Source organism: Vulpes lagopus, chromosome 11 (genome assembly GCF_018345385.1).
Source record: "Vulpes lagopus strain Blue_001 chromosome 11, ASM1834538v1, whole genome shotgun sequence".
NCBI classification, from domain to species: domain Eukaryota; kingdom Metazoa; phylum Chordata; class Mammalia; order Carnivora; family Canidae; genus Vulpes; species Vulpes lagopus.
In genome coordinates this window covers 73,077,613-73,091,702 of record NC_054834.1, presented here as the reverse complement: position 1 = coordinate 73,091,702, position 14,090 = coordinate 73,077,613, and the positions used below count along the sequence as shown (strand labels likewise).

At 48.7% G+C, this 14,090-nt stretch overlaps 1 protein-coding gene across 2 annotated transcripts in view; it reads left to right on the top strand.

Moving 5' to 3' along the window:
- LRP5 (LDL receptor related protein 5) overlaps window positions 1–14,090 on the top strand; it is a 108,973-nt gene that overhangs the window by 70,609 nt on the left and 24,274 nt on the right. For both annotated transcript variants that reach the window (XM_041773934.1, XM_041773933.1), the window contains exons 9-13: window positions 1,172–1,461; window positions 3,290–3,516; window positions 4,684–4,868; window positions 9,046–9,369; window positions 10,580–10,779. In XM_041773934.1, the coding sequence (XP_041629868.1) occupies window positions 1,172–1,461; window positions 3,290–3,516; window positions 4,684–4,868; window positions 9,046–9,369; window positions 10,580–10,779 (1,226 nt within the window). The remainder of the gene's footprint in view (window positions 1–1,171; window positions 1,462–3,289; window positions 3,517–4,683; window positions 4,869–9,045; window positions 9,370–10,579; window positions 10,780–14,090) is intronic.

The following is a 14,090-nucleotide window of genomic DNA, read 5'->3' as shown; positions in this document are numbered from 1 at the left end:
AAGGTTCTAGGATCAAGCCCTGGGTTGGGCTCCCTGTTCAACAGAGAGTCTGCTTCTCCCTCTCCCTCTGCAGTTCCCCCTGCTTGTGCTCTCTTGCTCTTTCTCTCAAATAAATAAATAAAATCTTAAAAAAAAAAAAGCACAAGGGAGGTCACTTGAGCTTAGAATTCAGAGAGCAGGTGGGGGCAAGGTTTGCCTGGCAGAGGGGCAGCTGAGCAAAGGCCTAGGAGTAAGGTGGTGTGGGGTGACCCGAGAGCAGCTGGTGCTTCTGTGTCACTGGAATGGGCCTTCCCTTCCAGTGGCCTAGGTTCCTGATAAAGAGGTGATGGGACTGACTGATAAACTTAGTTTAACAGTCGCCTTTCAGAACATGTTGATTGTCTACCATGGAAGGCGAGGCCTGTCTGTGAGTTATTTTAAAAAAAAAAAAAAAAAAAAGTAAAACCGACAGGAGAAAAAAGATGTGTCTGTCGGGTGTGCTTTAAAGTTGAGAAATTGGGTTCATCTCTCTCTCTCATCTCAGGATTTCCTGAGAGAGATGGGGGAAAGGATTCTTTTTTTAGCTGAAATACTTAACACTAAATTAAAGCCAATTTTAATAGCACCTCAGTAGGTAAGTGAGATTAACAGGCTGGCCAAAAATAAATGAGCACCCTAAGTACTCTGCTTTAATAAAGAAGAGACCCCTTTGGCGGTCCTGGGTGAATCTGGGTTTGTGAGGCTGCAGAGAACTGGTGCAGTGGATGGGCCATGCAGGTGGTCAGTCCAAACAGCAGGCCTGGAGTCCAGGCCTGGGGTGAATTTGGGGGTGTGTGACTTGTCCTGTCATGTGACATTCTTCCATCTGTGCTACTTCCTGCCTACGTCACCTTCATCAGACTCTCTGAGCTTCAGTTTCCGAGACTGGAAAAAGGGTGGGAATGGCTTCCACCTCCCAGGCTGCTGGGCAGACAGAGTGAGTTCAGATGCACTGGGTCGCACTGGGCCCAGAGCTACCACTTTGTCATTGCCACTGCCCTTCCCTGTACTGGGGGAGGACCTCGGTTTCCATCATCCCCACTGGTATCCTCATGTGATGTGTGGCTGAGGCAAAGCCGTGCGTGATTGTGGATCGATGCACGCCTCTCTCTGCTGGACTGCCAAGGTTTAGAGCTAGTATGTTTACTTCTAGGAACCAACCCGTGTGCGGACAAGAATGGAGGGTGCAGCCACCTCTGCTTCTTTACGCCTCACGCGACCAAGTGCGGCTGCCCCATCGGCCTAGAGCTACTGAGTGACATGAAGACCTGCATCGTCCCTGAGGCCTTCCTGGTATTCACCAGCAGAGCTGCCATCCACAGGATCTCCCTTGAGACCAACAACAATGACGTGGCCATCCCGCTCACGGGCGTCAAGGAGGCCTCTGCGCTAGACTTTGATGTGTCCAACAATCACATCTACTGGACGGATGTCAGCCTGAAGGTATAGTCTTCCAAGTGTCCTATGCATGCAGCTTTGCTTGTGACAGCACCACCTCAAAGGCGTTTACGTTCTTTTTAAAAGAGCTGTAATATTTAGGGGTGCCTGGGTGGCTTAGTCGGTTAGGTGTCTGACTCTTGATCTCAGCTCAGGTCTTATCTCAGGGTTGTGAGTTCAAGCCCCACATTGGGCTCCATGCCCAGCATGGAGCCTATTAAAAATTTTTTTTAAAAACAGCTGTAATATTTATTGTAATTTGATCTATGACAAAGTATTAGTGAGCTCTTTTAATAAACTAACGTGAACGATTGTAACAAGCAGATCCAGTAGACACACAGATGGGCTTTTCTAGACTGTGTATCTGTGAAACATTTGTGGTAAGTTGACACTGTCTTTGGATTCACACCCTCAGCAGGTGCCCACCTGCTTAGCAAATGCTATCTTTATGCATGGTGTGAATATACGTGAACACCTGGAAGGGCCTTTTCATCTTGTAAAGCAGGATTTGGCAAACTCGTTCCCGGGCTGGCCTCCTGGTTTTGTAAATAAAGTTTTATTAGAACACAGCGATGCCCATTTGGGGATCCCTGGGTGGCTCAGCGGTTTGGCGCCTGCCTTTGGCCCAGGGCGCGATCCTGGAGACCCGGGATCGAGTCCCACGTCGGTCTCCCGGTGCATGGAGCCTGCTTCTCCCTCTGCCTGTGTCTCTGCCTCTCTCTCTCTCTATGTCTCTCATAAATAAATGAATAAAATCTTAAAAAAAAAAAATGCTTAAAAAAATTTATAAAAAAAAAAAAAAAAAAGAACACAGCGATGCCCATTTGTTTATGGGTTGTTTACAGCTGCATTTGTGCCACTAGGTTGGGTAGTTGCAACATTTCTGCGTGGCCCTTGATCTTTTATTCTATCGATTATATTACACAGCTCTCCGATCTTTCTGATTCTAAAACTTCATGGGAGCTCACTAGAGAAAGAGAGCAATAGAAAAGTATGCAGAAGAAAATTAAAATAAAAAAATGAGATTCACTCATAACCCCCCAGCCAGCATTTTAGGGTAGTTCTGATGTTAATGTTCCTGACATTTACCAGTAGGTGCTATAGAGGATTCTGTATCCTCGTTTTTTTTTTTAACTTAACATTATAAGAGGTAATTGATTAAGCTGTTAGGGTCTCTTTTTCTTTTTCTTTTTTTTAAAGATTTATTTATTTATTTGAGAGAGAGAGAGCATGCGCATGAGTGAGCAGGGGGAGGGGGAGGGGCAAAGGGAGAAGCAGGCTGTCTGCTGAGCAGGGAGCCTGACCAGGGGCTTGATCCTAGGACCCTAGGATCACAACCTGAGCCAAAGGCAGACGCTTAACTGACTGAGCCACCCAGGCGCCCCTGTTACAAACTCTTTAATACAAGTCTTTAGATGTGTGAAGTGTTCCACTGCACAGATATTCCCCATTTTGTGTAACTGTTCCCTTCCAGTCTCCCCCGCTCTAAACCTTATCATGGTCATGAGCACCTCTGTGTTGCTTTAGTAGTGTCTCATCTTTTGCATTTTTATTCCCTTGGATAAAACTTCACATCACAGATTACTGGATGAAAAGACTTATCTCTATGTGATATACATATATAAATATAAGTGCTTAACTCTTGCCAAGTCATTTTTCTCCTAAAAAAGTGTGTCTTGCTGTATATCAAGCATTTAAAAAAAAAAAACTGTCAAATGTTGGCGATCTGGCCCCAGATGTGGTCAGTAGCTGCTCCAAGTGACCGAGCATCTTGTGGTTAGAGGTCTGCAGAAATGCTGACTCCTAACCCGTGGCCCCTGCCTCCTGCTCCCAGACCATCAGCCGAGCTTTTATGAACGGGAGCTCCGTGGAGCATGTGATCGAGTTTGGCCTCGACTACCCGGAAGGCATGGCCGTTGACTGGGTGGGCAAGAACCTCTATTGGGCAGACACTGGGACCAACAGGATCGAAGTGGCCCGGTTGGATGGACAGTTCCGGCAGGTCCTGGTGTGGAGGGACTTGGACAACCCAAGGTCACTGGCCCTGGACCCCACCCAAGGGTAAGAGCTGTTTTTGTCATACGTGTCCCTGCCCCCCTCCCACTTCTGTACATTAGCCAGTGTATGACAACCCTAGGCCGAGGGGGGTGGCTGCCCAGCTGGCCCTCTGTGATTAGCGCCCTAGTGACCACTACTAGCCCTGGTGACCACCACTAGCTTTGAGGTGGCTGGGGCCAGCGGGACATGAGGAGGAATCTACTTTATTTCACAGATGTGGAAACTGAGGCTCAGGGAAGCTGAGCGACTTCCTGAGGGTCACGTAACTGGGGAGAGCAGAGCTGGGCTCCTTCCTCGCCCCACTTGGATTCCAGAGTGCTCAGAAAGGGCTCCTCACAGGCCTCTTAGGCAGGGTGTCACCTGCTTTGCCAGGTACCTGCTTTTATCTGTAGGTGGCCGGGGGGCCCTGCCCTGGGCAGGGTGTCCAGAGGGGCCGGGGTGGAGTCTCCTCTGCACCAGAGCTTTCTGTGCCACAGACACAGCGCTTGCCCCCTAACATCAGTGATGTGTACAGCTTTCCCTAAGCCCTGCCTGTCTTCGCAGGCAGCTAGTTAGGAAAGGAAGATTTTAGGATGGCAGAGTAGAGGGAAAGGCCCAGTTTTAGCCAAAGGGCAAGGAAAATGCACACAATTCTGGAACGGGGTTCCTTTTTTTGGAGCTGCTGAAGAACAAAGAAGGAGGACCCGTTGGAAGCAGGAAAGCTGAGTTTGGATCCTGGCCCGGTAGTGCTCACTGGCCTCAGATTCTTATCTTCTGCCCTCTTTGAGTAAGGGGATATCTTGTATATCTTGATTTGCCCACATTCATCCTGGCTTCCCTGTCACCCTGGCATCCTGTCCAGCTTATCCCACCTGGGCATTCTATTACATGGTCACCCCAGCTGAGCACCCGGCTTGTGTCTGTAAACAGATATGTTCGTACTTACCCTGCAGGTGAACTGCTGTGGGAATCCAGGAGGTAGGAGGCATCGCAGTGATGCACCTGAGGGATGTTAGGGTTGTGGGGGGCTCCCAGGGTGTTGCCCTGTTCCTACTTCCTGGAGGGATATCGCCGATGTGGCTTTCTCCAGGATGGAGAGGGCCACGCCGAGGAGATGGTGGTGGTCGTGTCCTCCTGCCCTGTAATGAGTGGACGCTCCTGAGCCCGCCCTGCCCTCCCTGTGTCTTCCAGCTACATCTACTGGACTGAGTGGGGTGGGAAACCCAGGATCGTGCGGGCCTTCATGGATGGGACCAACTGCATGACACTGGTGGACAAGGTGGGTCGGGCCAACGACCTCACCATCGACTACGCTGACCAGCGTCTCTACTGGACGGACCTGGACACCAACATGATCGAGTCGTCCGACATGCTGGGTGAGAGCCAGGTGGGGTCCTGCTGGGCTGGGGCCTCCTGCAGCTGAGATACTGGCTGTCTCTCAGCCCCTACTGCACCGTTCCCTCTGACCTGCAAGTCCCAAGGCCCCACAGGAAGTGTGCACACAGCCCTGGCTGCCCATCCAGCCTTGTCTTCTCCCAGGGGCTGTCCCCTTCCACCCTGTGCCATTGCTCTAGGCATGTCGGCCAAAGCCTTGGTGACAGCTATTTCTGCACACCTACAAGAGCTGGGGCCCAGCTAAGCCCTGGGCCAGGACCCTAACATGGTGTAGGTTTTCACTGATGGAGAAGCTAGGGCCCAGGGAGGTCATTGGTTTTCCCTGAGGTCACAGAGCATTGCTCAGATTCCAGGGCTACACACATAATCTCCATATGATCCTGGGCACCTACCATGTGCTGGGCATTATTGTGGGACCCCTCACAGGCCACCCCCAACATCCTGGGATTAGGTAAAAAGAGAAAAATACCTTATTCCAAGTCACCTGCCAGCAGGGGCAGGGCACACAAGTCTAGACTCTGTACAGCTGGAGGGGAGTGGTTGTGTTAGCTGTCTCCAGTGATGCACCGGGTGATAGGGCTGCCCTGTGTGATAGAGAATTTGATTTTCTGATCACTGATGCTGCTCCCCTGTGATGAGTGTGGTTGTACCCATTTTACAGGTAAGAAAACAGAGGCATAGGCTGGTTGAGAGGCTTGTGCCAGGTACTGTGTGAGCAGAACCAGAGCTAGAACCCCAGTGTCCTGGTTTCTGCTCAGGGCAGGCTGCACCCACCCTAAATGCTGACTGTCCAGGTTTCTGAGGCTGATGGCAAGGTTTGAAGGTGTCTTTGAGACAGCCACCCCAGCCCCACAGTGAATTACAAGAGCCTGGTGCCTGATGAGGAACCCATCACTGAACAGCAGGGGTTGCCTGAAATAAGGAAGCTCACTGATTGCCCCGGGGAGGGGGGGGTAGACATACTTGGGTGGAAATCTGCAGGAGCCCCTGAAACTTGCACAGCCCTGCAGACCGAGGGTGGGCCCGTGCCGCAGGCCTGCCTATCACTGCTGTTGCACACTCTCTATTTAACACTGCAGACATTCCTGCACTGGGGGCCTCACTGTCAGGTTGCAGTCCTGGCTGTGCCTTTTACTGTGTGACTTCAACCACATTACTTAACCTTCCTGGGCCTCGGTTCCTTGATACTGATGGCACTTTCCTCCCATAGCTGCCATGGGGAGAATTGAATGAAGCAGTCAGGGTGAAAGAACTTCTCCCTGATTATGGTTGTTGGGAACCTGCTCCTGACGCAGGACCCAGGGGCACGTGGAGGCAGTTTGGGAGCGTCTTTATGTAAGAACTGGTTTGTTCCTAATGGTAAAATAATCAACATAGGGCATTTCTGAAAACACAGAAGCACAGAAAGAAAAAGTAGTTATTCATAATTTTTACCACCCCGTGATAATCAATATTGACATGTCAGCATATTTTTTTCTAGTCTCAAAATTTTTAATTGATTTTTTTAAAGATTTATTTATTTATTTACTTACTTACTTACTTACTTATTTATGAGAGAGAGAGAGAGAGGGGCAGACACACAGGTAGAGGGAGAAGCAGGCTCCATGCAGGGAGCCCAATATGGGACTTGATCCCAGGTCTCTAGGATCATGTCCTGGGCTGAAGGCCACAATAAACCGCTGAGCCACCCGGGCTGCCCTTTAATTGATTTTGTAAAGATTTTAAGTAGTCTCTACCCCCAATATGGGGCCCAAACCTGTGACCATGCTCCATGTACTAAGCCAGCCACTCTTTTAATTAATTTAAAAATTTTCAAAGATTTATTTATTTGAGAGAAAATGCACGAGCTGGGGGAGGGGCAGAGGATAAGGGAGACAGATTCTCAAGCAAACTCCCTGCTGAGTGAAGAGGCCAACACGAGGCTTGATCCCACAACTCTGAGATCATGACCTGAGCCGAAATCAAGAGTCAGACACTCTTCATGTCTTTTTTGCCCATTTCATGATTGGATTGTTTGTTTCTTTGGTGTTGAGTTTAATACAATCATGAAATGGGCAAAAGACATGAACAGAAATCTCACAGAGGAAGATGTGGACATGGCCAAAATGTACATGAGAAAATGCTCTGCATCCCTTGCCATCAGGGAAATACAAATCAAAACCACAATGAGATACCACCTCACACCAGTGAGATTGGGGAAAATTAACAAGGCAGGAAACCACAAATGTTGGAGAGGATGCGGAGAAAAGGGAACCTTCTTACACTGTTGGTGGGAATGTGAACTGGTGCAGCCACCCTGGAAAACTGTGTGGAGGTTCCTCAAAGAGTTAAAAATAGACCTGCCCTACGACCCAGCAATTGCACTGTTGGGGATTTACCCCAAAGATTCAGATGCAATGAAACGCCGAGACACCTGCACCCCGATGTTTATAGCAGCAATATCCACAATAGCCAAACTGTGGAAGGAGCCTCGGTGTCCATCAGAAGATGAATGGATGAAGAAGATGTGGTTTATGTATACAATGGAATATTACTCAGCCATTAGAAACGACAAATGCCCACCATTTGCTTCAACGTGGATGGAACTGGAGGGTATTATGCTGAGTGAAATAAGTCAATCGGAGAAGGACAAACATTATATGTTCTCATTCATTTGGGGAATATAAATAATAGTGAAAGGGAATATAAGGGAAGGGAGAAGAAATGTGTGGGAAATATCAGAAAGGGAGACAGAACATAAAGACTTCTGGGGATCCCTGGGTGGCACAGTGGTTTAGCACCTGCCTTTGGCCCAGGGCATGATCCTGGAGACCTGGGATCGAATCCCACGTCGGGCTCCCGGTGCATGGAGCCTGCTTCTGTCTCTGCCTCTCTCTCTCTCTCTCTCTCTCTCTGTGTGTGACTATCATAAATAAAAAAAATTAAAAAAAAAATAACATAAAGACTCCCAACTCTGGGAAACGAACTAGGGGTGGTGGAAGGGGAGGAGGGCAGGGGGTGGGGGTGAATGGGTGACGAGCACTGAGGGGGGCACTTGACGGGATGAGCACTGGGTGTTATTCTGTATGTTGGTAAATTGAACACCAATAAAAAATAAATTCATTATAAAAAAAAAGAGTCAGACACTTAACTGACTAAACCACCCAGGTGCCCCTTACTTGACTTTTTAAAGATAAATATCCTTGTCAATATCTGAAGTTTTTCTTACGTTTTTACTTTTCGAAAATAATTCCTAAAGCGTTATTTCAAGTCATGGCATATGTAATTTTCGTTCTGGTTTCTCTCGCTTGCAAGTATCACAAGCATGTTCTCATGCCATTAACGTGTTTCCACCGACACCCTCTTTATTATGATGTAGAACATGTTCGAAGTGTTCATACACGTAGTACAGGGTCTGGCAGGTGGAGACCTGGAGAACGTTGCAGGGTGGAAGAACAGAGCTTATTGAGGTCACAGAGGCCCTGCATATGGGCTCTGCCTCCCCCATGGTTCAGCCCCCATTGGCACCGTCCCCCTGAGCCAGCACGTTCACCTCCTTTCCTCAACACACAGCCGATAATTGGTAGATAGCAGGTGCATACACATGTGCTCCGCACACGGCTCTGCTACCGTATGATTATCCCGCGGTTCATTTCAAGAGTCCTCTGCTGCTGGAGTGCAGGGGTGGTTGCTGCCCTGGCTTCTGTCTCAGGCGCTACTTTTGCTGTTTTAGAACTTTCTATTCTTGTGATCATACAGCATGTGCTCTTTAGAGCCTGGCTTCTTTCAACCTCACAATTGTGTGAGATTTTTCCCACATTATTATTTTTTATTGCTATGTCATTTCTATTTTATCAAGATTCAGCATTTTTTATCCACTCTACTACTGATGGTCATCTGGGTTCTTTCCTGGTTCTGGCTTTTACAAACAATTGCTGCTCTGCATATGATGGTCTCTGTCATTTGAGTGCACAAATGAGTGCATTTCTGCTGTGGTGTAGGAGGGGGTCTGCCCGGTCACAGGGTAGGTGGCATCCAGCTCCAACCGATCTTGCTTGTTGTCCAAAGTGGTTGAACACTTGAACTTTGACCCAGGTTGCCAGGCAGCTTTGAAGCACGTGGCCCCGTGCTGTGGCTGGCTATGCGTTGCTGACACTGTGCCCGTGTATCTCCATGCAGGTCAGGAGCGGGTTGTGATTGCTGACGACCTCCCACACCCCTTCGGCCTGACACAGTACAGCGATTACATTTACTGGACAGACTGGAACCTGCACAGCATTGAGAGGGCTGACAAGACCAGTGGCCGGAACCGCACTCTTATCCAGGGCCATCTGGACTTTGTGATGGACATCCTGGTGTTCCACTCCTCCCGCCAGGATGGCCTCAATGATTGCATGCACAACAATGGGCAGTGTGGGCAGCTGTGCCTCGCCATCCCTGGCGGCCACCGCTGTGGCTGTGCCTCACATTATATCCTAGACCCCAGCAGCCGCAACTGCAGCCGTAAGTGCCTTGCTTTGCTCGTGTGCCTCTCCTCCATATCAGATCAGGCTGGCCCTGGGCGCAGAGGCAGGAAGGAGCTTCTTAGCTGGAGGTGCCTTGGTGTTCATGGCTGGTTGAGTAGACTGTACACTGCATAAGCTGCATGTTACCTGGAAGCCTAGACCTGGCTGTGGAAACGAGGGCTTTTCCCAGTGATTGGTTTTTGTTTTTATTTTTATTTATTTATTTTTAAAGATTTTATTTATTCATTCATGAAAGACATAGGGAGAGAGGCAGAGACACAGGCAGAGGGAGAAGCAGGTTCCATGCAGGAAACCCCATGTGGGACTCAACCCCGGGACTCCTGGATCACGTCCTGAGCCAAAGCAGATGCTTAACCACTGAGCTACCCAGGCGTCCCTCAGTGATTGGTTTTTATACCCAAAGATCCTCCTATGGAATGTCTCTGCTGAGGGTTCAGCCCATTTCCTTGAGTCTTGATGAAGCAACAGGTCCTCTATGCAGCCTGGGCCTCCCTGTGCATGCGCCCCCTTTGGTCCTATTGTCCCCTTCCCCTGGGGGCCATAACCTTGAAAGATCAAGCAGAGGTGCACCTAACCCGCTGGTGGGGATGCTTGTAATGCAAGTCTCTGCTTTTGTGGCCAGCAGACTTGGGGCCATAACATAGTTTCAAACCACCCAACTGTAATTCTCTGACTGTGGCTCTAACGGTTGCCTCCTACACATTGTGAGCAGTGCCATTTCTGCACCTAGACAGTTTTGCTCACTGCCACCCCCATACAGTGTCCCCTCTCATGTCATGTTCACTTCATACAGTTCAGCGTTCACTTGAGCACATCTAGGCATAAGGCAAATAATATGGTTACCCGAGCATTAAGTACGTGTATGGCTGGGAGTTTCATATTTATTACCATTACCTTTCTTCTGTCTTAAGTCTTGAGAGTTAAAACATGCTCTGTATTTTAAAAGAGTTCGTGCGCTTACCAAATATCGAAACAGCAGAGACACACATAACATGGAGAGTAAAATTCACCAAAGTTGTACCCCGCCCCTCCGCCACCACTGGCTCCAGTGCTTTCCCCACTGCATCTAGTAGGTGCATATGCAAATCTGCCTCTTCCAAGAAAGCAGAATGCTGTCCATCCCCACCGACCTGGCTTCAGTTGCAGACGCTGATGTGCAGCCCCCTCGTCTGTTCGCCCCATTCTAGCGCCCACCAGCTTCTTGCTGTTCAGCCAGAAATGTGCCATCAGCCGCATGATCCCTGATGACCAGCACAGCCCAGACCTCATCCTGCCCCTACATGGGCTGAGGAACGTCAAGGCCATCGACTATGACCCGCTGGACAAGTTCATCTACTGGGTGGATGGGCGCCAGAACATCAAACGAGCCAAGGATGATGGGACCCAGGCAAGTGTACCCATTGGGGAGCCACAAGGGTCACTTCAGTGAGGAACTCCCCTGGGCAGTTTCCAGGCTGCTACCCCTTTTGCTTAGCAGAGGGGGTGCCAACAGAGCACGGCTTGCGTCAACGACCCTTTGGGCTCTAATTATGTCATCCTAGGGTATAATCCTGAGCAGTGTGAAACCCTTAGATTATGATTATATGTAGAAATGGGATTTTTTTCTTTCCACAGTGGTTTTGTGCAAAGCTAGTTGCTATTGGTTATTCTGGATTTATTCTTAGTTCTTAGGACTTATATAGTCAGTTTTGTTGTAATGCAACATATATGTTCCCTTTTTTTTCTTTTTAAAGATTTTATTTAGGGGGGTCTCTGGGTGGCTCAGTGGTTTAGCACCTGCCTTCAGCCCAGGGCATTATCCTGGAGCCCCGGGATCGAGTCCCACATCGGGCTACCTGCATGGAACCTGCTTCTCCGTCTACCTGTGTCTCTGCCTCTCTCTCTCTCTGTCTCTGTATCTCTCATGAATAAATAAATAAAAAATCTTAAAAAATAATAATAATAATAAAAAGATTTAATTTATTCTTGAGAGAGACAAAGAGATAGGCAGAGACATAAGCAGAAGCAGAAGCAGGCTCCCTGTAGGGAGCCCGATGTGGGACTCGATCTCTTGACCCTGTGATCACGACCTGAGCCGAAGGCAGATGCTTGACCACTGAGCCACCCAGGTGTCCTGCAACATATAGGTTCCTAAAACTCACTACACTGTACAGATTCACACAGTAAAATCACAGGGCTATAGGGGAAGGGGGTGAGGCACACAGCACTCAAAACTCTTGTTGGCAATATATGAAGAAGAGATAGGGACCTCATAAATACAGGCATACTTTTTTGCATATGTTAAGTGGGTCAAGACATAACTCCTTATGAGCATTGCTTTACCTTGGAAAGCCTTCAAGTTGGTTGAGGACATGGGGCCAGAGGGCTGCAGCTGGTGGGTTTGCGGGAACTGACGGGAGGGAACAGTCTGAAATGGGACAGGAGTGAGGAGCCAGCAGTCACAGACAGGCGTGGCTCACAGCACAAGGGAGGTGGAGTGTTGGAGGTGTGTGTGCTTGTGTGTTCCTTAGTGGCTCACTCCATGCTGCATGCTGTCCTCGCCCTCTCCTAGCATTTCTCACTGGATTAAAATTGTGTGTTGGCAAATGCAAAATTTGTGTTAGGCTCAAACTAGCCTTGGTGTATCACTCCATCAGAACAAGTAAGCATTTTCAAAATGCTTATTCTAGCAGAACTGACTTCCTTCATGTTAAGTTTTTGTGGCCTTTTCCACGAAGGACATTCTCACTGTGGCCTTGGGACCCACTCGGAGTCTCCACGTGGCAGGCAGCTGTGGCTGGCATCCGCTGGTGTGTCATCCACGGACTTGGCCTGGCTCATTGTGTCAGTTTCCAAAGACTCCTTTTATGAAAGCTACAGAACCTAGGGGTCCCTCTCTCTGTGGCATGGTCAGGGCAGGAACTCACGTCTCCACAGTGAAATCATGGCACCATTATGATAGTGACACAGAGAAATGCTGCTGATGGAGATTTTCAGACAATTTTTGTGCCTCTGAATTCCTTTGGCCATTCTCCACCCTGAACTGAGCACCAGCGCTGTGTGTACAGGCTGGGCATCACTTTCGACAAAGTACTCCATCTGACAGCACAACGATGTAGATAGGACATTGGCAGTCTGTGTCCTTGGTTAGGAATAAAAGCCTCAGCTGAGCCTGGGCAGCTGTGGTATCATCTCTGCAGGGGGTAGAGCCTGGTGGAATGGTGGGAATGCGTTCCTTTCATCCCTCTACCATCCCTCCACTGTGCAGGTGACAGTCACTTTGAGTCCTTTGGAGAACGGGAAGTGTTAATTGATGGCTGGTGGCTTCCCTGTGGAGGCAGGTACTGGGCGCAAATTGCCTTGAAGTCTCATCAAGAGGTGTTCTTTCTTAGCGTCTGCCAAAAGCAGGGAGAGACTTTGAAGGAAAAGTCCTTTAGGGACACCTTCTGGGTTTCTTTTCTTTTCTTTTCTTTTCTTTTCTTTTCTTTTCTTTTCTTTTCTTTTTACCTTCTGGGTTTCTACTTAATTTGGGACACATCTGTTTCCCTCCCTGTGAGTCTTGCTAAGCTCCACCCTCTGGTGGCTTTCATTCTTTATTAGGGATGTGCCCCCAAGGATGGATGGATGGATGGATGGATGGATGGATTTATTTATTTATTTATTTAATTTGATGGATTGATTGTATTTATTTGGGAGAGAGAGTGTGAGAGAGCACAAGCAGGGGGAGCAGTGGGCAGAGGGAGAGGGAGCTGAGGAAGGAACCCCACGTGGGGCTCGATTCCAGGACCCGGAAATCATGACCTTGAGCCGAAGGCAGATGCATAGATGCATCACCAACTAAGCTACCCAAGACCCTCCCCACCACTCAAGGATGATGTTTTAAATTATTATCTACTTGACTAAGTTGTATTTGCAGTAAACCTTTTTTTTTATTGCAGTAAACATATGTAACATAGATTTTACCATTTTAACCATTTGCACGTATATGGCTCGGGGGCACTAAGTACCTTCATATGGTCATGCAGCTGTCACCATGACCATCTCCAGAGCTCTGTCATCTTCCCAAACTGGAAATCTGTCCCCACTAAACACTAGGTCCCCCGCCCCCTCTTCCAGCTCTGGCAACCTCCCTTCTGCTTTGGGTCTCTATGAATTAGATTTTTCTAAATACTTCATGTAAGTAGAATCATGCTGTATTCTTCTCTGTGCCTGGCGTCTTTGACTCAGCATAATGTCCTCAAGGATCATCCACATCGTAGCAGGTGTTAGAGTTTCCTTCCTCTTAAAGCTGAAAATACTCCACAGGAGATATACCACAGTTTGCTCCTCTGTCCATCTGTTTTTTTTAAGAAAGATTTTATTTACTTATTTTGAGAGAGAAAGAGCTTGAACAAGGAGGAGGGAGAGGGAGGAGCAGATCTCCCTGCTGAGCAGGGAGCCTGACATGGGGCTCCATCCTAGGACCATGAGGTCATGACCTGAGCCGAAGGCAGACGCTCAACCACTGAGCCACCCAGGCACCCCCTCTGTCCCCATTGACGGATCCCGGGTCCTTGGGCTGTCATGACTGCACTGCTATGGACACTCCCCTGTGGCCAGGTGCTACTTTGTACTGGTATGGAGGGGTGGTGGTGTTTGTGGTATCGAATAGGATTCTCTTAAGAACTTTTGCATTTAGGGATGCCTGAGTGGCTCAGTGGTTGAGTGGCTGCCTTCGGC